Source organism: Lithobates pipiens, unplaced genomic scaffold (genome assembly GCF_037356315.1).
Source record: "Lithobates pipiens isolate NorthernLeopardFrog02 unplaced genomic scaffold, aLitPip1_a1.2 Scaffold_25, whole genome shotgun sequence".
In the NCBI taxonomy this organism is placed as follows: domain Eukaryota; kingdom Metazoa; phylum Chordata; class Amphibia; order Anura; family Ranidae; genus Lithobates; species Lithobates pipiens.
The window spans coordinates 235,667,930-235,691,233 of NW_027507787.1; the positions used below are offsets into that span (position 1 = coordinate 235,667,930).

The 23,304-nt window shown below is 46.5% G+C and overlaps 1 protein-coding gene across 2 annotated transcripts in view; it reads right to left on the minus strand.

Annotated features, from left to right (window-relative positions):
* The window catches only part of KCNIP2 (potassium voltage-gated channel interacting protein 2), a 564,205-nt gene that overhangs the window by 333,539 nt on the left and 207,362 nt on the right, over positions 1–23,304 (minus strand). The window contains exon 1 of one of the 2 annotated variants that reach the window (XM_077455683.1): positions 15,050–15,465. The exons of the other annotated variant lie outside the window; for it this stretch is intronic. Within the exon in view, the coding sequence (XP_077311809.1) occupies positions 15,050–15,137 (88 nt within the window). The 5' untranslated portion in view covers positions 15,138–15,465. Of the gene's footprint in view, positions 1–15,049; positions 15,466–23,304 lie in introns of those variants that run through there. 2 annotated transcript variants of the gene reach the window in all.

Genomic DNA, 23,304 nt, shown 5'->3' on the forward strand with positions numbered 1-23,304 from the left:
CCATCCGCAGACATATTCAATTGTCAAAAGGAAGACTATCGGTTACCATGGCATCTCTAAGGCCAGGCTTTGGGCATGGATCAATGGAATCAGTTTGAAATCATTCAGAATTCATTGACAGGTGCATCTGAGCTTCAGTTGACCTCTCTCTGACCCGCATTTGTCCTGCTGGTTTTGCTTTCGTGTATGGGAACAAAAGCCCTTCAACACAGGCCCATAGTCTCCCCATGTGATGGCACTGATTGACCCAGGGAGCGCACTGTTACATGGAGCGCTCCACATGCATCTGGAAGTACCGGCTTTTTCCCTTGCTTCCAGTAACTGAATGGAGCAGTGGAGGAGTGAAGGAAAGGTGTGTATATGCAGGGGAGAGGAGATTGATGAAAACCTGTTGAAATGCCGTGAACTTTTAAAAATGTCCATACGGTCTGGGTCAAGCCGTCCCAAAACTACCCTTGCTTGGCTCCTTTTGCTGCAACCTCAGAAACCCTTTTTCTTCCAAATACATTCCTGAGGCATGAGGTTCCTGATCATGGGCTCATGGATGCCGTGCCAGGGAGGTGGTAGGTTTCCACATCAGAGCTCCACGTGTAGTGGTGGCACTTGTAGGTTCAACTGATTGGTGGTTGTTCCAATATAGGAGTTTCCTGATGTTTAATGGTTTTCCACTTTGAGGGCCCATTTATACTCTATTGTGATAGCATCCATTATCCTGCAAGTTACTCTGTGTGTATTGCCACAATGTGAAGGGACACATGTTGCATGCATTATGGTGCTGATCATCTTGAATGGCACCCCAAGCACTAGCCATGCGTTGTTGTGTTACAAAAAAAAAAAAGGGATAACCCTAATCCTTAACCCTAATCTAACTCTAACCCTCAACCCTTACTTAAGCCTATCCTAACTCTAAACCTGACCTAAGCCTATCCTAACTCTAACTCTAACCTAACCCTATCCTAACCCTTAACCCTAACCTAAGCCTATTCTGACTCTAACCTTACCCTATCCTAACCATAAACCTAACCTAACCCTATCCTAAACCTAACTCTAGCCCTAGCCCTAATTCTAACCTAACCCTCACCTATTCTAACCTTAATCCTATCCTAACCCTAACCTAACCCAACTCTTAGCCCTATCCTAACCCTACACTGAAACGCAACCCTTAGCCTGTCCTAACCCAACTCTTAGCCCTATCCTAACCCTACACTGAAACGCAACCATTAGCCTGTCCTAACCCCAACCTAACTCTATCCTAACTCTTACTTAACCCTTATTTAACGCTAACCTAACGCTAACCCTATTCTAACCCTTAACCCTAACCTTAGCCTAGCCTAACCCTTACCCTTAAACCTACCCAAACCTTAAACCTAAACCTGTTCTAAACCTAACTCTAACCTAACCCTTAACCCTAAGCCTTAAACCTATCCTAAACTTAACCCTTAACTCTATCCTAACTTTAACCCTTAGCCCTATCCTAACCCTTAACCTTGTCCTAACCCTATCCTAAACCAAACCCTTAACCCTAACCCTTAACCCTAACCCTTAAACCTATCCTAACCTTAACCCTATCCTAACCCTAACCCTTAGCCCTAACCCTTAACCTTGTCCCAACCGTATCCTACCTGTAATCTAACCCTACCCTTATCCTAAACATAGCCCTAACCCTTAACTCTATCCTAACCCTTACCCTTAAACTTACCCAAACCCTAAACCTAACCCTATCCTAAACCTAACTGTAACCCTTAACCCTAAGCCTTAAACCTATCCTGACCTTAATGCTTAACCCTATTCTAACTCTAACCCTTAGCCCTAGCCCTATATAAACCTTAACCTTGTCCTAACCCTAGCCTAACTGTAACCTAACGTTATCCTAAACTTAACTCTAAACTAATCCTTAACACTAACCCTTAAACATATCCTAGCCTTAACTCTTAACCCTATCCTAACCATAACCCTTAGCCCTACCCTAACCCTTAACCTTGCTCTAACCCTAACCTTATCCTAAACCTAGCCCTTAACTCTAACCCTTAAACCGATCCTAACCTAACCCTATCCTAGCCCTAACCCTTAAACCTAACCCTTAGCACTATGTTAACCCTAACTCTACCCTAAGCCTAACTCTAGCCCTATCCCTATCCTAACTTAAACCCGATTTTCTGGACGCTAGGGTGGATTGGCAGCCCATTCATTTCAACGAGCTGCCAAAACACAGTGCATGTTAACGCATGGCATAACATACATTAATGCACTGCAAAGAAGCCCTAAAGCTAAACTGCAGTCAAATAATAAAAATCCCCTTTTTGGCAGCCCCTGGTCCTGCATGGACCTTAGGGATGTTGAGGGAGTCGGAACATTCTTAGTCCAGGACTGGAGAGGGAGCAGAGGAAAGCTGCAGCTTCCCAAGGGAGCAAGGAATAAGGTATTCCTTACCTCCCTCTGTAAGGTAAAGTATTTCTCTCTGTGATATCCCCCTAGGCCTGATATGTAGATACTTGTTCCAGGTCAGTGATGCACCCAGCAATAAATAAAGCATGAGGCCGATGTTCCTGGATCAAAGCGAGCGATGGAAATTCCCTCATTTCTACCCTTCCTTATGAAAAGAAGCCTGAAAATTTGTCACCTACCACTGTTTATGTCCCATTTTAAAAGTGCTAGGCGCTTGGCCGTCCTGCTGATCCACTGGCTTAAATACCAAGTCACTGTGGTGGGACAAATATGTTCATGGGTTCTGACTTCATGTCTGCATGTATGTTTCAGGTCAGGAGTTTCGAATGCATAAAACCCAGAGACAGCCAATCAACTATCATTTTTAGAGGACAGGTCAGTAATGGCGCCCTTTGTGTCAAAGCCAGAGACAGCCAATCAACTATCATTTCTAGAGGAGAGGTCAGTAATGGCGCCCTTTGTGTCAAAGCCAGAGACAGCCAATCAACTATCATTTCTAGAGAAGAGGTCAGCAATGGTGCCCTTCGTACCAAGGCCACAGACAGCCAATCAACTATCATTTGTAGAGGAGAGGCCAACAATGGTGCCCTCCATATCAAAGTCAAGGACAGCCAATCAACTATCATTTCTAGAGGTCAACAATGGCACCCTCAATGTCAAAGCTAGAGACAGCCAATCATATATCATTTCTAGAGGAGAGGTCAACAATGGCGCCTTCCATGTCAAAGCCAGAAACAGCCAATCAGCTATCATTTCTAGAGGAGAAGTCAGCAATGGCGCCCTTCCTATCAAAGCCACAGACAGCCAATCAACTATCATTTCTAGAGGAGAGGTCAAAAATGGCGCCCTCCATGTCAAAGCCAGAGACAGCCAATCAACTGTCAATTCTAGAGGAGAAGTCAGCAATGGCGTCCTCCATGTCAAAGCCAGAGACAACCAATCAACTATCATCTCTAGAGGAGAGGTCAACAATGGCAACCTTTGTGTCAAAGCCAGAGACAGCCAATCAGCTATCATTTCTAGAGGAGAGGTCAGCAATGGCGCCCTCCATGTCAAAGCCAGGAACAGCCAATCAACTATCATTTCTAGAGGAGAGGTCAGCAATGGCGCCCTCTATGTCAAAGCCAGGGACAGCCAATCAACTATCATTTCTAGAGGAGAGGTCAGCAATGGCGCCCTCCATGTCAAAGCCAGGAACAGCCAATCAACTATCATTTCTAGAGGAGAGGTCAGCAATGGCGCCCTCCATGTCAAAGCCAGGGACAGCCAATCAACTATCATTTCTAGAGGAGAGGTCAGCAATGGCGCCCTCCATGTCAAAGACAGAGACAGACAATCAACTATTTCTAGAGGAGAGGTCAGCAATGGCAACCTTTGTGTCAAAGCCAGAGACAGCCAATCAACTATCCTTTCTAGAGGAGAAGTCAGCAATGGCACTCCCAAAATGTCAAAGCCAGAGACAGCCAATCAACTATCATTTCTAGAGGAGAGGTCAGCAATGGCGCCCTCCATGTCAAATCCAGAGACAGCCAATCAACTATAATTTCTAGAGAAGAGGTCAGCAACGGGGCTCTCCATGTTTTTTCCAATGACAGGTTTCCTTTAAGCCTACAGATGTAAACTGTTAGATGACAAATCAATAAACCAATCCGCACAGTCCTCTAATAGAGATAAGTACCCGGTACTAGCAGCGTCGTGTTTACATGACTACTTATTGCTGCCAGAGACAAGGGGCTGGGAATAAAGTTGTATTCATGTATTAGCACAATGTGCGCCGCTCAGCCCCCGCCACCCTGCCTTCTCTATCGGAATAATTCACACAATGTCAGACGTGCGATCTCCCTACAAAATGTGTCACCGCCTTAATTCTGGCGACAACAGCCATGAAATGCGATTAATTAAGGTGGCGTTCTGCCTGTTCTGGTTTAAGTGCTGATTCTGGGTTCATCAGGTCCTAATTAGAGCTCGTTACAATTAATATGTTGCGTGCTAGAAGCATATTTACACGGAGATAAGGATTTGTTCCGCCCCGGAAGTCATTAAACAAATTATAATTATCCATCTGGGGGAGCAGATTTCCAGGAACTACAAGGACCAGCATGACTATGGGGTCTATCCAGGAAAATAGTTTGAATGTATATATACACAGGGCTTGGACAAAAATATGGAAACACTACATGATTTGCAGGTGTAGAGAGCAAAAAAGAGAGAGGAGAGAGAGAGAAGGGGAGAGAAAGAGAGAGAAGGGGGAGAGAGAATGGGAAAGAGAAGGGGTGTGAGAGAGAGAGGGAAGAGAGAGAGGGGGAAGAGAGAGAGCGAGAGAGAGGGGGGAGCGAGAAGGGGAGAGAGAGGGGGGAGCGAGAAGGGGAGAGAGAGGGGGGAGCGAGAAGGGGAGAGAGAGAGGGGAGTGAGAAGGGGAGAGAGAAGAGAGAGAGAAGGGGAGAGAGAGAGAGAGAGAGAAGGAGAGGGAGAGAGGGGGGGGAGAGAAGAGAAGAGAGAGAGGGGGAGAGAGAGAGAAGGGGAGAGAGAGAAGGGGGGGAGAGAGAGAAGGGGAGAGAGAGAGAGAGAGAGAGAGAGAGAGAGAGAGAAAGTGAGAAAGTGAGGGAAGAGAGAGAGAAGAGAGAGAGGGGGAGCGAGAAGGGGAGAGAAGAGAGAGAGAAGGGGAGAGAGAGAGAGAGAAGAGGAGAGAGAGAGAGAAGAGGGAGAGAGAGTGGGAGAGAGGGAGAGAGAGAGGGGGGAGAGAGCAAGAAGGGGAGAGAGAAGAGAGAGAGAGAAGGGGAGAGAGGGAGAGAGAGAAAGAGAGAGAGAGAGAGAAAGAGAAGGGGGGAGAGAGAGAGAAGGGGGAGAGAGAGAGGGGGAACGAGAAGGGGGAGAGGGAGAGAGAGAGCGAGAGGGGGAACGAGAAGGGGGAGAGAGAAGGGGAGAGAGAGAAGGGGAGAGAGAGAAGGGGAGAGAGAGAGAGAGAAGGGGAGAGAGAGAGAGAAGGGGAGAGAGAGAGAGAAGGGGAGAGAGAGAGAGAAGGGGGGAGAGAGAGAGAGGGGGGAGAGAGAGAGGGGGGGAGAGAGAGAGAGAGGGGGGAGAGAGAGAGAAGGGGGAGAGAGGGAGAGAGAGAAGGGGGAGAGAGAGAGAAGGGGGAGAGAGAGAGAGAAGGGGGAGAGAGGGAGAGAGAGAAGGGGGAGAGAGAGAAGGGGGAGAGAGAGAGGGAGAGAGAGAAGGGGGAGAGAGAGAGAGAGAGAGAAGAGGAGAGAGAGAGAGAGAAGAGGGAGAGAGAGTGGGAGAGAGAGAGAGAGGGGGGAGAGAGCAAGAAGGGGAGAGAGAAGAGAGAGAGAGAAGGGGAGAGAGGGAGAGAGAGAGAGAGAGAGAGAGAGAAAGAGAAAGGGGGAGAGAGAGAGAAGGGGGAGAGAGAGAGGAGGAACGAGAAGGGGGAGAGGGAGAGAGAGAGAGGGGGGGGGCGAGAAGGGGGAGAGAGAGTGGGAACGAGAAGGGGGAGAGAGAGAGAGAAGGGGAGAGAGAGAGAGAGAGAGAAGGGGAGAGAGAGAGAGAGAGAAGGGGGGAGAGAGAGAAGGGAGAGAGAGAGAGAGGGGGGGGGAGAGAGAGAGAGAGGGGGGAGAGAGAGAGAGAGAGAAGGGGGAGAGAGAGAGAAGGGAGAGAGAGAAGGGGGAGGGAGAGAGAGAGAGAGAGAGAAGGGGGAGGGAGGGAGAGAAGGGGGAGAGAGAGAGAGAGAGAGAGAGAGAGAGAAGGGGAGAGAGAGAGAGAAGGGGGAGAGAGAGAGGGGGGAGAGAGAGAGAGAAGGGGGGAGAGAGAGAGAGAAAAGGGGGGGGGGGAGAGAGAGAAGGGAGAGAGAGAGAAGGGGAGGGAGAAACTGAGTGAAAGAGAGAAAATTTGATAAAAAAAGAGAAAGTGAGAGGGAAGAGGAGAGAGAAAGGGGGGGGGGGGGAGAGAGAGAGAGTGTGAGAGAGAGAGAGAAGAGGATGGAGAGAAGAGAGAAATGGTAAAACAGCATGTCACAGACTGAGAGGGACATGAAAAATTGAGGATTTAAAAATCCTTTACACAGACTTATGCCCATTCCCCTTTATATTAACCATTACCCCCCCCCCCCCCTCCTTTTTCTTTTACATTCTCAACTGCTTTGGTAATGCTAACATATATTTGGTCCTGACAATAAAGCTTATTTGAATTGAGAAGAGGATAGAGAGAAGAGGAGAGAGAGAGAGAAAAGAGGAGAGCGAGAGAAGAGGGGGGATAGAGAGAGAAGAGGAGAGAGAGAGAAGAGGAGGGGGGAGAGAGAGAGAGAGGAGGGGAGAGAGAAGAGGGGGAAGAGAGAGAGAAGGGATAAAGAGAGACAAAAAAAAGGACAGAGAAGAGGAGAAAGAGAGAGAAAGGGAGAAAAAAGAGAGTAAGAAAGAGAGGGAGAGAGAGATGTGGAGGTAGAAAGAGAGAAGACAAAAGAGGAGAAATAAGGAGAGAGAGACAGTAAGAGAGAAAGAAAGAAAACTATAAAGAAAAAGATTATATTATATGATCTGTAAATTATGATAAACTCGTTTTTTTCTTTATCACAATAAATCCCGGTAATGTTTTTTCATCTTACACTCCCACTATTTGACTCCTGCACACCAGAGGAAAGGTGGCATCAGGCTGGCAGTGGGACGTACAATAGAAAAAGGAAAGTTGAGCCACTTCCTCGGCAACTCTTCCTTCATGGCTATATTACTGATTTCATATTCATTATAGAAAAATCTTATCAGTTCCATCGATAACACCCACAGAGGATTGAAAAACGTCCAAAGTACTGAAACATTTTCTTTGCTTTTAATTTCTCCTCACTTCAGTCAAAAAACGAATGATTTGACCCGACTAACCATTAGAAATAAGAAACCCTTGTTGGGTATCGCCAGCGTGAGTTGGGTCTTTGTCGCCCTTCCTCTCTCCGTTGTGTCACCATGGTGTAACGTGATGACATGTCCCCCGATTATGGGATTTATCTCAGTGCTCCCCGCCATTTTTTCCCCCTTTTCGCGGTGGGCGTACACGCATACTCTGCTATAATCTCAGGCCCATGTACACCTGGTTCCCACCAGTGCGGCTTTGAAATCGCGCTACTTCGGCGTATTTTCAAAGCCACAGATCACTTGCCCCTTCGATTTCATTGAGACGTCTATGCAAGTTGCAATGAAATCGGAAAAATGTAGTGCAGGAACCGTTTTCAAAGTCACTGCGACATTACTCGCGGCAATTGGAATGTTTCCATAAAAGCTTTATATGAATAAATAAAAGCTGATCGTTGTAAGCAGGGCTGGGACAAGGGGTGGGCAGAAGGGTCGGCTGCCGGAGGCGTAGAGTATATTGTAAGGATGGGGGCACCGCAAGTTCCTATAAGGCTGACGGGAGTAGTGACAGCGGCATTATTACCTCTGTCAGCCCAGCGCTGGAAGAGGCAAGGAGAGTAGGAGAGACCCGGGAGGGGGTGCAGGCTGTGCTCTCTCGCCCCTCCTCCTTAGGCCCCTTTCACTCTGAGGAGCTTCTAAACTACCAGTAAAACATTTGGGTGCTTTTGAAGAGCTTTTCAGGCGCCTTTGAAAAGCTTTCCATTATTTTCAATGGAGAGGGAAGTTTTTTCACAGCCTGTGAGCTTTTCAGGCACTTTTTGTAGCTTGAATGTGCCTGAAAAGCACCTCAGTATGAAAGGTGTCTTATAGGTTGCACATAATGAAGGGGGAGGGGGGTGCAATTTGGCATCTCTGCCCTGGACACTGAATGATCTTGTTCTGGCGCTGATTGTAAGCACTCCTGTCAGTGGTAAATGGTTTGTCGCATCCCTGTAAACCAGTGGTGGCCTGTGCATTAAGGGGGCACGGGCTCCACCCCCTTTCTCCTGCCACCCCTTCTATCACCAATAGATAGAATCATGTATTGCATGACTATCTATGGTTTTGAAGCACCTGATTAGAGCCATAGGCTCCAACAAGCGTCAAAAAATGTGACCTGCGAGCGCCATGCTGGGCGCATTTGATATGACACAGTGGGGCACAGTGGGAGCAATTGATGGGCACAGTGGCTGCGTTTGATGGCACAGTAGCTGCATTTGATGGGCACAGTGGAAGCAATTGATGGGCACAGTGGCTGCATTTGATGAGCACAGTGGCTGCGTTTGATGGCACAGTGGCTGCGTTTGATGGCACAGTGGAGGCAATTGATGGGCACAGTGGCGGCAATTGATGGACACAGTGGCTGCATTTGATGGCACAGTAGCTGCATTTGATGGGCACAGTGGAAGCAATTGATGGGCACAGTGGAAGCAATTGATGAGCACAGTGGCTGCGTTTGATGGCACAGTGGCTGCGTTTGATGGCACAGTGGCTGCGTTTGATGGCACAGTGGTGGCAATTGATAGGCACAGTGGCGGCAATTGATGGACACAGTGGCTGCATTTGATGGCACAGTAGCTGCCTTTGATGGGCACAGTGGTGGCAATTGATGGGCACAGCGAGGCTGCAATTGATTGGTTTTTTTTTCAGAATTTTTCAGTTTGTTTGTGCCCCCTCCCCCCCCCCCAAAAAAAATTTTTTTGAGCCACCACTGGTGTAAACTGATACATTCCGCTGGAGAGCTTGTGCTTTTGAAAAACAACCAACTTGCTGGCTGGATCACCAAATGAAAATAGAAGAAATAAAGCCTAAAAAAAGGAAACGAATGCAGCCATCACATGTAAGCTGCAATATTACAAACGTGTGCTTTTGGCTTTAATACCGCTTTACTCCTGGTCTACCGCTTTAATTTACCGCTTTAGGTCGATAGTGTTTTTGTGCAGCAACGCAGCACTTGCTTCTTTCTTGCCGAGATGGAATGAAATTCTCCCTCCCAGATGAGCCTTGTGACCCACTTGCGCATGCGTGGGTTTTCTGCACATGTACAGGCTGATATGGAAATCCCAAAGCTTGGTGCGTCTGCGCATGCATGGAAGTCCACACCGTGTGTGTGCCCATTTGGCACATCCACATCGGCACACTCACCACACTAACAAAGGTGGTGGTTCTCGGGGGGGGGGGGGGGGGGTGTATGGCAAAAGCTAAATAGGACTGAAGTTTCTCTTTTATAGAACACAAAAGGAGCAGATTTGAGATGTTCATCGTCAAGGTTTACAGCCTGGTTCAGACCACACCACCAAGCCTGCAGTCTAAGAAAATGGAAGTCTCAGTTTCAGGAAAATCAATAAAGAGCTTAAATAGCGCTGACAGATCCAGGAACAGAAAAGCAAAGCTTTGCAGGTATACAGCAGCTATTTATAATTGCTTACAGTGTTCTTTTCTGTATCTCCCAAACCTCACAGAGCCGGCGGGAATGGCCATCTATTGAAATGCTGCCCATCAAGCCAGTGATTGAACCCTTCAGCTGCAAACACGGGTGGCAGCGCAGGTTCCAGCACTCGCTGGCGGCCGTACAATATTACATCTGTGGGTGGTGGCGCACTTGTTGCAGAACTGCAAGGTTTAGGAAAATGTCACATAGGCTGTATATGGCCCAACTGCTGCAGCACTACAAGTCCCAGCAAGACCTGACTGATACCACACATAGAAAAAATACCTGATAGATCAGAAATATCAGCAATCTGGGGCTCCTAGTCATCCATGGAAGGAGATGGTCAGAGACTATGAGTATTCTACAAGAGATGATCAGAGACTGAGTATTCTACAAGAGATGATCAGAGACTATGAGTATTCTACAAGAGATGATCAGAGACTATGAGTATGCTACAAGAGATGATCAGAGACTATGAGTATGCTACAAGAGATGATCAGAGACTATGAGTATGCTACAAGAGATGATCAGAGACTATGAGTATGCTACAAGAGATGATCAGAGACTATGAGTATTCTACAAGAGATGATCAGAGACTATGAGTATTCTACAAGAGAGGGTCAGAGACTACGAGTATTCTACAAGAGATGATCACAGACTATGAGAATTCTAAAATTGATGGTCAGAGACTGAGTATGCTACAAGAGATGGTCAGAGACTTCTAGTATGCTACAAGAGATGGTCAGGGACTATAAAAATTCTACAAGAGATGGTCAGAGACCATGAGTAGGCTACAAGAGATGGTCAGAGACTTCTATTATGCTACAAGAGATGGTCAGAGACTTCTAGTATGCTACAAGGAATGGTCAGAGACTATAAGAATGCTACAAGAGATGGTCAGAGACTATGATAATTCTAAAAGAGATGGTTAGAGACCATGAGTATGCTACAAGAGACAGTCAGAGGCTATGGGTATGCTACAAGAAATGGTCAGATTCTCTGAGTATGCTACAAGAGATGGTCAGAGACTATGAGTATGCTACTAGAGATGATCGGAGACTATGAGAATGCTACAAGAGATAGTCAGAGACTATGAGTATGCTACAAGAGATGATCAGAGACTATGAGTATTCTAAAAGAGATGATCAAAGACTATGAGAATTCTAAAATAGATGGTCAGAGACCATGAGTATGCTACAAGAGATGGTCAGAGACTATGAGAATTCTAAAAGAGATGGTCAGAGACCATGAGTATGCTACAAGAGATGGTCAGAGACTTCTAGTATGCTACAAGAGATGGTCAGAGACTTCTAGTATGCTACAAGAGATGGTCAGAGACTATCAGTATGCTACAAGAGATGATCAGAGACTATGAAAATGCTGTAAGAGAAGGTCAGAGACCATGAGTATGCTACAAGAGATGGTCAGAGACTATAAGAATGCTACAAGAGATGGTCAGAGACTATGAGAATGCTACAAGAGAAGGTCCGGGACTGCTCAAATGTTAAAGGAGCCAAAGGCTGAAAACACAGACTGGCGGATGCAGGGGCCCCTGAGGCAGCACAAAGAGCGCTTAAAGGGCCACATTTGGCCTCTGGTCTGAGGTTGGGCATCAGAAGGATTAATGATACATTTTATATACTTATTAGTCTCAGTATAGTACCCTTTATGCACCAATCACACATATCTAGGATTTTTATAAACAATACATTTTATCTACTCATTAGACTCGGATGTATACAAACTATAAATATTTATTATTTTCATAAATGATACATTTTATCTACTTACGGGATGCAAATATACCACAACATACTCTTTACACACAAATATTATTACATCCAGTATTTATTATACTCATTAGACTGGTACTACTCCTTATGTACAGATTGTTTTCTATCCACTATTGTATCTCATTATTGATAAATGTTATATACTCAGATATACTTCTCCACAAATCTTTTCAATTATTGTATAAATGATACATTTTATAGTCTCGCTCTGTATACACAAATTTTATATATTCATTATTTCCTAAACGATACATTTTATCCACTCATTGGCCTCCTTTACATACAAGTATCCCTTGCGGGACTTTATAGACTTATTGGTTTGAGATTTTCCGCCTAACGTACTTTTATGAGTTGTACAAATGAAAGCCATTTATCTTTGCATGCAACATACTTTATTCCTCCTGAGGTTTATGGAATCTCTGCAAGGATACATTTTGTAGGAATCCCTGAAGAATGCGCATGTAACCCCGACGAAACGCGTCGGCAGCCAACTCTATATAGGCACTGATGACATCTGGACCGATCGTTATGGCTCGGCAATCCACAATTTACAATACATGAACGGAGTTCTTGCTCTACTTCAATCAGAAGAACCGTCCGTGAAACTCGATTGGCTGTTATGGGATTCTAGACATTTTTAATAAATCCCTCTGTGGACATGGATGTCTAACTTAGATCGGGATTACATGTCGGCACCTTCATGTTAGTAAAGCGCGGTAACCCCTAGCAACCATATTCCCCTCTCTCGCCATTGGTAGAACAAACAATGAATCTTGGTTGGTTGCTAGGGGTTACAGGCAAATCCAAAGGTGATAAGCTCGGTGCAGATTGCCATCACCCCCCCCCCCCAGTAACCTGTAAGAACGGATAATGAATATTGACTGGTTGCTATGGGTTGCGGAAATCCACTGCTTTTATGTATAATAAGCATAGGCGTGTGCAGGGGGTGTGCCGAGTGTGCCTGGGCACACCCTAATAAACTTGTGCACCAGGGTCATTGATGAGGCAGTACAGCCGGCCCTCCTATACTGGGCCTGGGTCCGATCAGTTCAAAAGGGGGGCCCTGGCACCCACCGACCAGGAGGACCAATTTTAATGCCTTATTGCAGAAACCGATCCTCTTGTTCCTCCCCCTGCAACACTACCAGCTCTTCCTAATCTTCCTCCTTCCAGCTGCACTGCAGGGGGATCAGGGGGAAGGGGCTGGTAAATATGTCATTTACTGCCCCCATCCGCTGCACTGCAGGGGGATCAGGGGGAAGGGGCTGGTAAATATGTCATTTACTGCCCCCATCCCTTTTCTGAATGAACACAGTTAAAGTACCAATCACTCCTGTTTCCATTCATCGCTGAAGCATAGTAAACTGCACCATGATGGCAGCAGTAATCCCTAGCAACCAGATCTCTGTTGCAGTCCGGAGAAGTGATGATGACTCTTGAAAGGTTGCTATAGGCCACTGCTTTAATGTATAATTTATAGGGCCATGATGGTGGCAGTAACCTGTAGCAACCAGGTCTTGCTCAATTGCAGTTGGGAGACCAGACGGTGGATCTTGATAGGTTCTTATGGGTTACTGTTCCCCACTTCTGTCATGTTTAATAAATCGAGTCATAAGGGCATTCATCGAGTCACAACCAGATCTCTATTGCAGTCGGGAGACCTGATGATGGCTCTTGAATGGTTGCTATGAGTTAATGCACTCGCACTCCACAAGTAGGAGCCAAAAGGGCAGCAGTAACCCCTAGCAACCAGATCTCTATTGCCTTGATGATGGATCTTGATAGATTACTGTGGGTTACTGCACCCCACTGCTTTAATATGCAGGGCCATGATGGCCACAGTATCCTGTAGCAATCAGGTCTTTCTCTATTGCAATTGGGAGACCTGATGATGGATCTTGATAGGTTGTTATGGGTTACTGCACCCCACTGCTTTAATGTTTAATAAGTCGAGTCATAAAGGAAACAGTAACCCCTAGCAACCATATCTCTATTGAAGTCCGGAGACCTGACAATGGATCTTGATAGGCTGCTATGGGTTACTGCACTCCACTGCTATCATATTTAATATGCAGGGCCATGATGGCACTAGTAACCTGTATCCACCAGGCCTTGCTCTATTGCAATTGGGAAACCTGATGATGGATCTTGATAGGTTGATATGGGTTACTGCACCCCACTGCTTTAATGTTTAATAAGCAAGACCACGATGGCAGAAGTAACCCCTAGCAACCAGATCTATATTGCTGTCAGGAGAAGTGACGATGGATCTTGATAGATTGATATGGGTTACTGCACCCCACTGCTTTGATATGCTGGGCAATGATGGCAGCAGTAACCTGTAACCATGAGGCCTTACACTATTGCAATTGGGAGATCTGACGATGGATCTTAATAGGTTGCTATGGGTTACTGCACTCCATTGCTGTCATGTTTAGTTAGTAAGAGCCAAAAGGGCAGCAGTAACCCTTAGCAACCAGATCTCTATTGCAGTCGGGAGGCCAGATGAAAGATCTTGATAGGTTGCTGTGGGTTACTGCACCCCACTGCTGTCATGTTTAATAAGTAGGAGCCAAAAGGGCAGCGGTAACCCTTAGCAACCAGATCTCTGTCGCAGTTGGGAGACCTGACGATGGACCTTGATAGGTCGCTATGGGTTACTGCACCCCACTGCCGTCATGTTTAATAAGCCGAGTCAAAAGGGCAGCAGTAACCCTTGGCAACCCAATCTCTATTGCAGTTGGGAGACCTAATGAAGGATCTCTATTGCCATCAGAAGAAGTGACGATGGATCTTGATAGATTGCTATGGGTTGCTGCACCCCACTGCTTTAATATGCAGGGCCATGATGGCAGCAGTTACCTGTAGCAACCAGGTCTCTCTCTATCACACTTGGGAGACCTGATGATGGATCTTGGTGGGGTGTTGGTGCTTTCTTTGAATTTGTCACCAACCTATATCACCACCTTTGACATGGATCTTGATGGGTTGCTATGGGTTACTGCACCCCCCACTTGCTTTAATATGTATTAAACAAGACCATGATGGCAGCAGTAACCCCTAGCAACCCTTGCTTGGTTGCTACAGGTTACCGGCAAAGCCACAGGTGACAAGCTTGGTGCAGATTGCCGCCCCCCCCCCCCCCCTTCATAACCTCCAATGTATTCCCTATGAATTAGCAGAGTTTGCACACCATCCCTGCTCCCCTGCACTGCAACATGGAGCAGCAAGCACCCAAACACCCCTCCCCCCTCCCCTGCACATTGCATTGACTCTCTAGGAACCAGCCAGACTCCCGCAGCGAACGTTCTCCGCAAAGGTCCCTCTGACCCCCCCCCCCCCCCCAGGGGAGAAACCAAACAATGAAAGTCCCCCTCTGTCATCAGACCTATTGGCAGGACACAAAAGGCTCAATAATACATTTTATGGGGGGGGGGCAAGAATTAAAAAGCTTCAGACCCCCCTGACCCCCCCCCCCCATTACCTTCCCCCCCCAGCCCCTTGCCTACCTTGCGGCAGGGTCCCGGTCACCAAATGGTAAAAATAGCGAGCAACTTTACTCAGCTGCCTCTTGCATCTCCTGTGACATCGACTCATCTTGGCTGCCGGTGGAAGAGCGAGCACACGAGGACGGTCGCCTGCACGCCGTGCAATTATCTATCTGCCGGGCTGGAAGCAGACCCTTCCCCTCTTCGGAAAACGCTCGCAAAAGCGACTCTTATTACCGAGAGGCGGAGAGGACAAGCGAGTCGGCTCTCCAGGAATTAGTTAGAAAGCAGCCGAGGGCATCTTCTCTCTCCACGAAGAAAAAAAAGGTTCACACTTAAGGCGCGTCGTCCTCCGGGGCGGCGGTGGGGTCACTTCTTGTCAAGACAAACAGACGTTTCTTTTTTGTTTTTGTTTTTTATAAGTTACATTGCAGGGAAAAAAAAAATACAAAAAAAAAAAAAATGAATAATAAAAAAAAAAAGGCTTTAAAAATCCAACAGCGTGGAAAAAATAAATAAATAGAAAAGATAAATGAAAGTGATTATTACGTTCGGCAGCTATTTTCAGCGGCACACGTTACAACTTCCATGTGATGAGCTCCTCCTGACTCACATAAGAAGCTGCGAGCTCGGGGAAACGCCAGCGTATGTCACCGCTCCCGGGTGCAGGGAACTGGAGGTGAATACGGTTGGCATGACAACCTCAGACTCTATGGAGCCCGGGCAACCAATCGCGAGTGCCTTGCAGGATGCCGAATCGGAAAGAAAAAAAAAAAAAAAAAAGTGAAGAAGGTGCCGCCAATGTTTTTTAAATGGAAGGAGGCAAAAGTTTACTTTTTTGGAAAGATCCGAGCTGCTGATTGGTGCCAGAAATAAAACACATTAACGGCTAGTTTACACTTGCTTCAAAAGATTATTATTATTATTATTATTATTATACAGGATTTATATAGCGCCAACAGTTTTACGCAGCGCTTTACAATATAAAAAGGAGACAATCCAGTTATAATACAATAAAATACAAGAGGATTAAGAGGGCCCGTGCTCAGAAGAGCTTACAATCTAATAGGGTGGGGGCAGGTGGTACAAAAGGTTTTAAGTGTGAGGAGTGAGCTGATGGAAGTGGTAGGAGATTAGTGGGAGACGTGATAGGCTTTCCTGAAGAGATGAGTTTTCAGGGATCGCCTGAAGGTAGCGATAGTAGGGGGATAGCCGGGACCGGTGGAGGTAGCGAGTTCCAGAGGATGGGAGAGGCTCTAGATCAGCCTTTCTCAACCTTTTCAACACAGAGGAACCCTTGAAATAGTTCTCCGGTCTCGGGGGAACCCCCCTGCTAAAAATTAGAAGTCTACAACTCATGATACATTAGCCCCTGTACACACGGTTGCACGGAAAAGGTCCGATCGGACCGTGTTATCGGATAATCCGACCGTGTGCGGGCTCCATCGGACTTTTTCCGTCGGAATGTCCGACCAACAAAGTTTGAGAGCTGGATATAAAATTTTCGGACAACATGATCCGATCTGACTTTTTGTAGAGCATTCCGACGGATAAAGTGCCATGCATGCTCAGATCAAATTACGAGACCAAAGCTATTGGCTACTAGCTTCTACGTAGTCCTGTCGCACGCAACGAACGTCGCCTCGTTCAGAAATGATCGGATTTTCTGACAACTTTGTCCGGCCGGGTGTATGTATCCGATCGTTTGCAGAGAATTCCGATCGGACAAAGTGCCACGCATGCTCAGATCAAATTACGAGACCAAAGCTATTGGCTACTAGCCTGAACGTAGTCCTCGTCGTAACGAAATAACGTCATCACGTTCTGAACGATCGGATTTTCCGACAACTTTATCCAACCGTGTGTATGCAGCACCAGTTTAGGACAAAATCCGTCGGAAAAAATCAGACGGATTTTGTTGTCGGAATGTCCGACCGTGTGTACAAGGGCTTAGTGTGATGGTCGGTGGGAAGAATGGTCCTTACACTTGTGGTCATTGGGAAGAATTACCTCCTTACAGATAGCTAAAAAGATCAATGGGGTCAGTGGGAACTTAGCCGAGAGGCAGAAATTGCCCAATACTGAAGGAACCCCTAGCAACCTCTGGAGGAACCCTAGGGATCCACGGAACCCTGGTTGAGAATTCACTGCTCTGGAGAAATCCTGGAGACGAGCATGGGAGGAGGAGACGAGAGAGAGCTTAAGAGTAGGAGGTCTTGAGAAGAGCGGAGAGGACGGTTTGGGTGATATTTGGAGACAAGATTGGTGATGTAGCTGGCGGGCATGGCATGGCTTCGGACACGCTTTGTTAAAGCTCTCTGAACGCCAGTCAAATCTCCTGTCACTAAATGGTTAACTTACCCTCCTGTTTACAACGTGCTTTTGCTTTGCTTTGGCTTCGCTTCAAAAATTGTACCCCGTGTCCCTGAAGGGCTCATTTACACTTGCTTCAGGCTTTAACACACATTAAAGCGCCTACCACTTCAACATGCTTTTATGATATGTTTTTGAAGCTTCGGTGGAGCTTCGGTGAAGCTTTGGTGGGGCTTTGGGGATGCTTCCTGTGATGTTCTTTTGAAGCTTCATTGAAGCTTGACAGATCCCCTTTGTGTGTGTGTGTGGACATCTCATACCTGCAATTTCTCCAAAACAAAGCAAAGGTAAAGCTGAATTAAAGCCTCTCAAAAGCAGCAGCAGGTGCTTCAAGGGAGCTTTGCCGTAAACTTCTATGGAGGCTTTGAAGGTGCTTTGAAGCACCACTAAAGCACACCTCCCAACATTTTGTGATAGGAATGAGGGACACCTACTAACAATTGTATGTAGGCACAGGACACGCCCCCCCCCCTCCGTCACACCCCCTTTTAGGAGAATTAACAAAAAAAAAAAAGTTAATTAAATCCACAAGTGCTTTTTTTACCGGCTTTAAAAATTTGAAGCAATTTATAAATCGGATGAAAGGTTTAGCACTGGGAAACACTTTTTGAAAGATAAAAAGTGCATTTTATATAAAACTATATGGATCAGACCAAAATGAGGGGCAAATGAGGAGGAATGAGGGACAGGGGGACATTGCTCCAAATCAGGGACAGTCCCTCGATATCAGGGACAGTTGGGAGCAATGCTAAAACTACATGGGGGATCATTTTTGAAGCAAAGCCAAAGCAAAGCTGAAGCAAGGTGTAAACAGGACTGTAAGGTTTATTTAGTGACAGGTGCTTTGAATGCCTTTAGTCCTTAGGGACGGCCTACTTACCTCTGTCTTGCCCAGACTCCGATTTCCCCTCCTTGAGCTGGATGGTGAGCCATGCTGGGAGTGGCGGCTGGTGGGTCTGTCGGTCTTCCTCGTGCTTCTCTCCCGGCCGCGCATCTCCTTCCTCCTCCTCCTCCTCCCCTTGGCCAATAACATCGCCTCTCCCTTTTCGACCAATCAAGAAACGGGTCTCATGACCCGCTTACTGATTGGCTGGGAGGAAAATCAGTGTGAGAATGGGTGGGCTCGGATCGCAGTGCTCTGTGCCCCGAGCCCACCATTTGTTGAAGACTATTAGAGCCTCTAGCTCTAATTACGTGCTTCAAACACCCCTCCCCCCCCCATTGGAATCCATACGTCTGGTGCCCTGTATGTAGATAAAAAGGGGGGGGCCAGATGCACAAAGCGGGGGGGGGGGGGGCGCCCGTGCGCCCCTAATGGATGGGCTGCAACTGGATTTCAGCACGGTCCCACTTTGAATGAAAATTGCGCGGTCGTGCTACACTGTACCAAAACTACATTTTTATATTTTTCACACAAATAGAGCTTTCTTTTAATATTTAAAACACGCTGGGATTTTCATTTTTTGCTAAATAAAAAAAAAAGACTGCAAATTAAAAAAAATAAAAGTGTTTTATTAATAATAATATACTTTTATTTCCCTAATTATTGTTTAATATTATGAATTATAATTCTCAATATTATTTTGTCAATATCAGGATCTGCATTAATTTCCATTGATTAGGTGATTAATATTCGAGTGCTCATGAGAAAAGCAGGGATCCTATTGTTTTGTCAATATAGTGCTCTCCATTACAAGGTCAGGAAACATGAACGGCGAGTCAGCTTCCATCAGCGGTTTGGGAAAATATTCATATATAATATATATATATATATAAATTAATTCAACTTTCAGAAACTTATCAGCACTCTAGAAGCGTTCATTAAAAACATTTTCCTTAAGGTGTACAGGAGGGGATTAGCCAGTATTAGATATCTAATGCAGAATTAACTTCCCCCCCCCAAGGTAACTTGGGATGCTTTTAAGGCTTGGACTCGAGGTGTCTATATCTCCCGCATTGCAGCTGCCCGTAAGGCATCTGCACAATCCCTAGATGAGTTGGAGACGGAGGTTAGTCGGAAAGGAGACTGCTCATGTCGACAATCCTAGTCCTAGTCCTTATTGGTCCCGGTAATAAGCTCTTAAACAAGTATCTTTACTTTGGGTGGGCATGACTCAGAAGTCTATGCTAACTACGACGCAGAGAATTTTTGAACATGGAAATAAGAATGGTAGGATTTTGGCGTGGCTAGCTAATGGCCAGTTTGCTACGACACATATCAATGGTATTAGAAACCCAGGGGGTGGACTTTTGCAGTCGCCCATTAGCATCAATGACCGTTTCTTTCACTACTACTGACTTTTATATTCTTCTCGTGTAGCCTGTACTACCTCGGATCTATGCTCCTACCTTGGCAGAATTTTCTTTCCTACTCTTGACTCAGAGACTAGTTTGGACCTTGACCTAGACCAGTGATGGCGAACCATGGCACCCCAGACGTTTTGGAACTACATTTGATGCATGAGCATCATGGGAAATGTAGTTCCAAAACATCTGGGGTGCCATGGTTCACCACCATCACTGACCGAGACATAACCCTGGAGGAAGTCCAGTTAGCCATCACTCAACTTAAACCTGGCAGGACCCCAAGAGTGCATGGCCTACCCTCTGAATTTTACTCCCAACAGCTTGAGTTACTAGCTTCTAGACTTACCTCCTTATTTACACAGTTTTTTTCATTGGGGGCCTTTGCCGATACCATGTCAGAGGCAGTGGTGGTGCTGGTGCCCAAGCCGGACAAAAACCCCCAAGGAATGTTCCTCATATCGACCAATATCTTTGTTGAATGTGGATGCGAAGATTCTAGCAAAGATCTTGGAGAATCGTCTTTCTAAGGTTCTTGAAGACATCATTCATGTTGACCAGATTGGGTTCATGCCCGGGAAAGGGTAGTGACCTTAAGCTCTGTCGCTACTTTCTGAATCTTTCAATCTCCGACGTGAATGGGGGCTGAGGAGTCATCGCCTCTCTTGATGCCGAAAAGGCTTTTGACTCGGTGGAGTGGGGATTCCTTTGGGAAGTGATGAGCAGATTTGGGTTTGGACCCAGATTTCTTCAATGGTTATAAATGTTCTACAGTGCCCCTAGGGCCAGGATTCGTACCAATGATAGATTGTCTGAGCCCTTCCCCTTACGTGTCCTCTATACCCCTCTCTCTTTGCCCTAGCCCTGGAGCCATTGGCCATCCTTATTCGAGAATCCAGGTCGGTTAAGGGGTTGCGGGTGGGGTCACTTGAGGAGAAAATATCTCTTTATGGGGACGGCGCTCTCCTCTACTTACAGGATGCCGATGCTTCCCTTGAGGCAGCATTGGACCCGTTCAATTAATTTGGGAATTCCTCAGGGATTCGTATTAATTGGGACAAGTGCATGTTATTCCCTCTAGATCTCCAGACGCAGAGTGATGCCTGAGCATCCAGGTTTGGAGAGACCCAACAAGTTTTTCTGAGCTCAATGTGCTCCACCTGCTTGCTCAGCTTCGGGAGTAGTTTGCTTTCTGGAATTCTTTGCCCTTAAATCTCATGGGTCGTATTAACCATTTTAAAATGATTTTTCCTCCCAAATATCTCTATTTTTTTGTCATTGACCAACCTGGATGCCCAATTTCTTTTTTAAAGATGTAGACCGATGTATGGGGACTTTAGTGGGGGGGGGGGGCTCCCTAGACTGGCTAGGTCGACCATCGCTCTCCCAGGTAGGTGCGGTGAATTGGCGCTACCTAATCTGTGGGTCTATTTCTTGCCAGCTGTCCTGGTCAATGTTCGGTGGTGGTATACGCTTTCCCACGCTAATGCAGCAGTGTGCCTGGAGGCTGCTATGTTCGGCTCTCTCCGGGAACTGGGGAATCTGGTCTACCGGGGTCCCAGGGCCTATACTGACCTGCCATGTCCTACTAAGACGACTCTTATGCCACGTACGCATGACCATTTTTTCCATCAGAATCCATCAGACCGCTGAAATGGTCTTGCCTACACGCAATCACACCAAAGTCCGATCACCTAGAACGCGGTGACTTACAACACGTACGATGTGACTAAAAAAAGGAAGTTCAATAACCCGTAGCCAATAGCTGCCCATGTGTCGTTTTTGGTCTGTCGGAACAGCATACAGACTAAAGGTTTTCCCGAATTGATTCCATCGTAAAGATTGAGTACCCGTTCACACTGAGGCAGCACGACTTGCAGCGCGACTGCCTCAGGCGACCGGGATCCGACTTTAGCGGCGGCTTGTGAAATGACTTCTGTATAGAAGTCAATGCAAGTCACCCCAAAAGTCGTACAGGAACCTTTTTCTAAGTCGGAGCGACTTGAGTCGCTCCGATTAGAACGGTTCCATTGCATAGAGCGGGACGCAACTTGTCAGGCGGCTAAGTCGCCTGACGGGTCGCCCCTGTGTGAACCGACCCTTAAAACATGTTCTATTTCTAGGTCCGTCAGAATTTTCGAAAAAAAAAAAAGTCAGCTGAAGCCCACACACGATCGGAATATCCGTGAAATGATTCCGTCTGACTTTTTCTGCCGGAAAGTCCGACCGTGTGTACACGGCTTTAGGGTATGGGTGGCAGCTAGGCACAGATTTCGTAAACCTAATAGATGGTCTTATAATTTGGGGGAACCCAAATCTCCCACATTTAGGATCCATCCCTGATCCTCAGCTTTGAGACAGACATGGGGTCAGGGCCGGGACAAGGGGTGGGCAGGAGGAGCGGTTGCCCCTGGCGCAATGGTCTATTGCAGGGGTACGAGGCACCCTGACCCGAACCCTAAGGGAAAGGGGGGCGCAGTTTGGCATCTTTGCCCTGGGCGCTGGATGACCTTGTTCCGGCACTGCATGGGGTTAAGACTACGAGATATCTTCGGGACAGATACGCTTTCAACTTTTGCAAAACTTACGGTCAAATACAACCTACCTGGTTGGATGTTTTTCAGCTATTTTCAGCTACGCCATGTGGTGCGAGCCCAGTTCCCCATCCCACCGTGCCTTAGTATGGATCCTATTGAGGAACTGCTGGCTCAAGATTCGTTGACTAAGCCCCTGCCCGCTCTTTACTTTTACCTACTTAGTGTAGAGTCCCCTAAAATGGAACGTTTATGGGGTCAATGGAGGGTTGACTTACCGGACCTGGATAGAGAGGACTGCCTTGAGGACAGTGGTAAATTGCTCATTTCTACCAGGTGTAAATTGATCCAAATAAAATTTCTGCATGGGGTGTATTATACGCCTCAGAGGCTGCACAGAATATATCCCCAGAGATCCCCAGATTGTAACCGCTGTGGGGGTGAGGTAGGTACCTACCTCCATAGGTTCTGGAGCTGCCTGAGGGTGGCCCACTTCTGGAGTGAGGTGGTAGAGCCTGTGAATGATTGTCTCCAGCTGGCCCTTCCGATTACTTCTGAATTGCTCCTACTAGGTATCCAAGATGATCACCAATGGCCTAACTGTACTAAGTTACTACTTGTTTTACTACGCTAAAAGATAAATCATCATATGGTATCCCCCCCCCCCCCCTTTCCGTAGCTTCTTGGGAAAAGTCTTCCCCTCTATAAATTGACCTATGTTTATCAGGAACTGCCCTATAAAATTTGAGAGGGTATGGCTGCCATGGACCGCATAGGGTGGTTGGTTACTTTGCTACGGTGGCGGCTTGCCCCCCTCCATGTGATCTATGACTGATTTCCATCTTCTGTTTTTCCTTCAGTATACTGAAGAAGTGTGATGTAGGAGTTTTATAGTTCTCCTTGTTTGTATATTTCCTGATATGTTCTCTATGTTCTGCTTCTGTGGTTGGTGTAAATCATATTCTTTGTATATTTCATCTGTTTGAATTTTTTTTTTTGTATCTTGCCTGTGTTTCAATAAAGGAACATTCTTGTAAAAAAAAAAATCATTTTCCATAAAGCCAC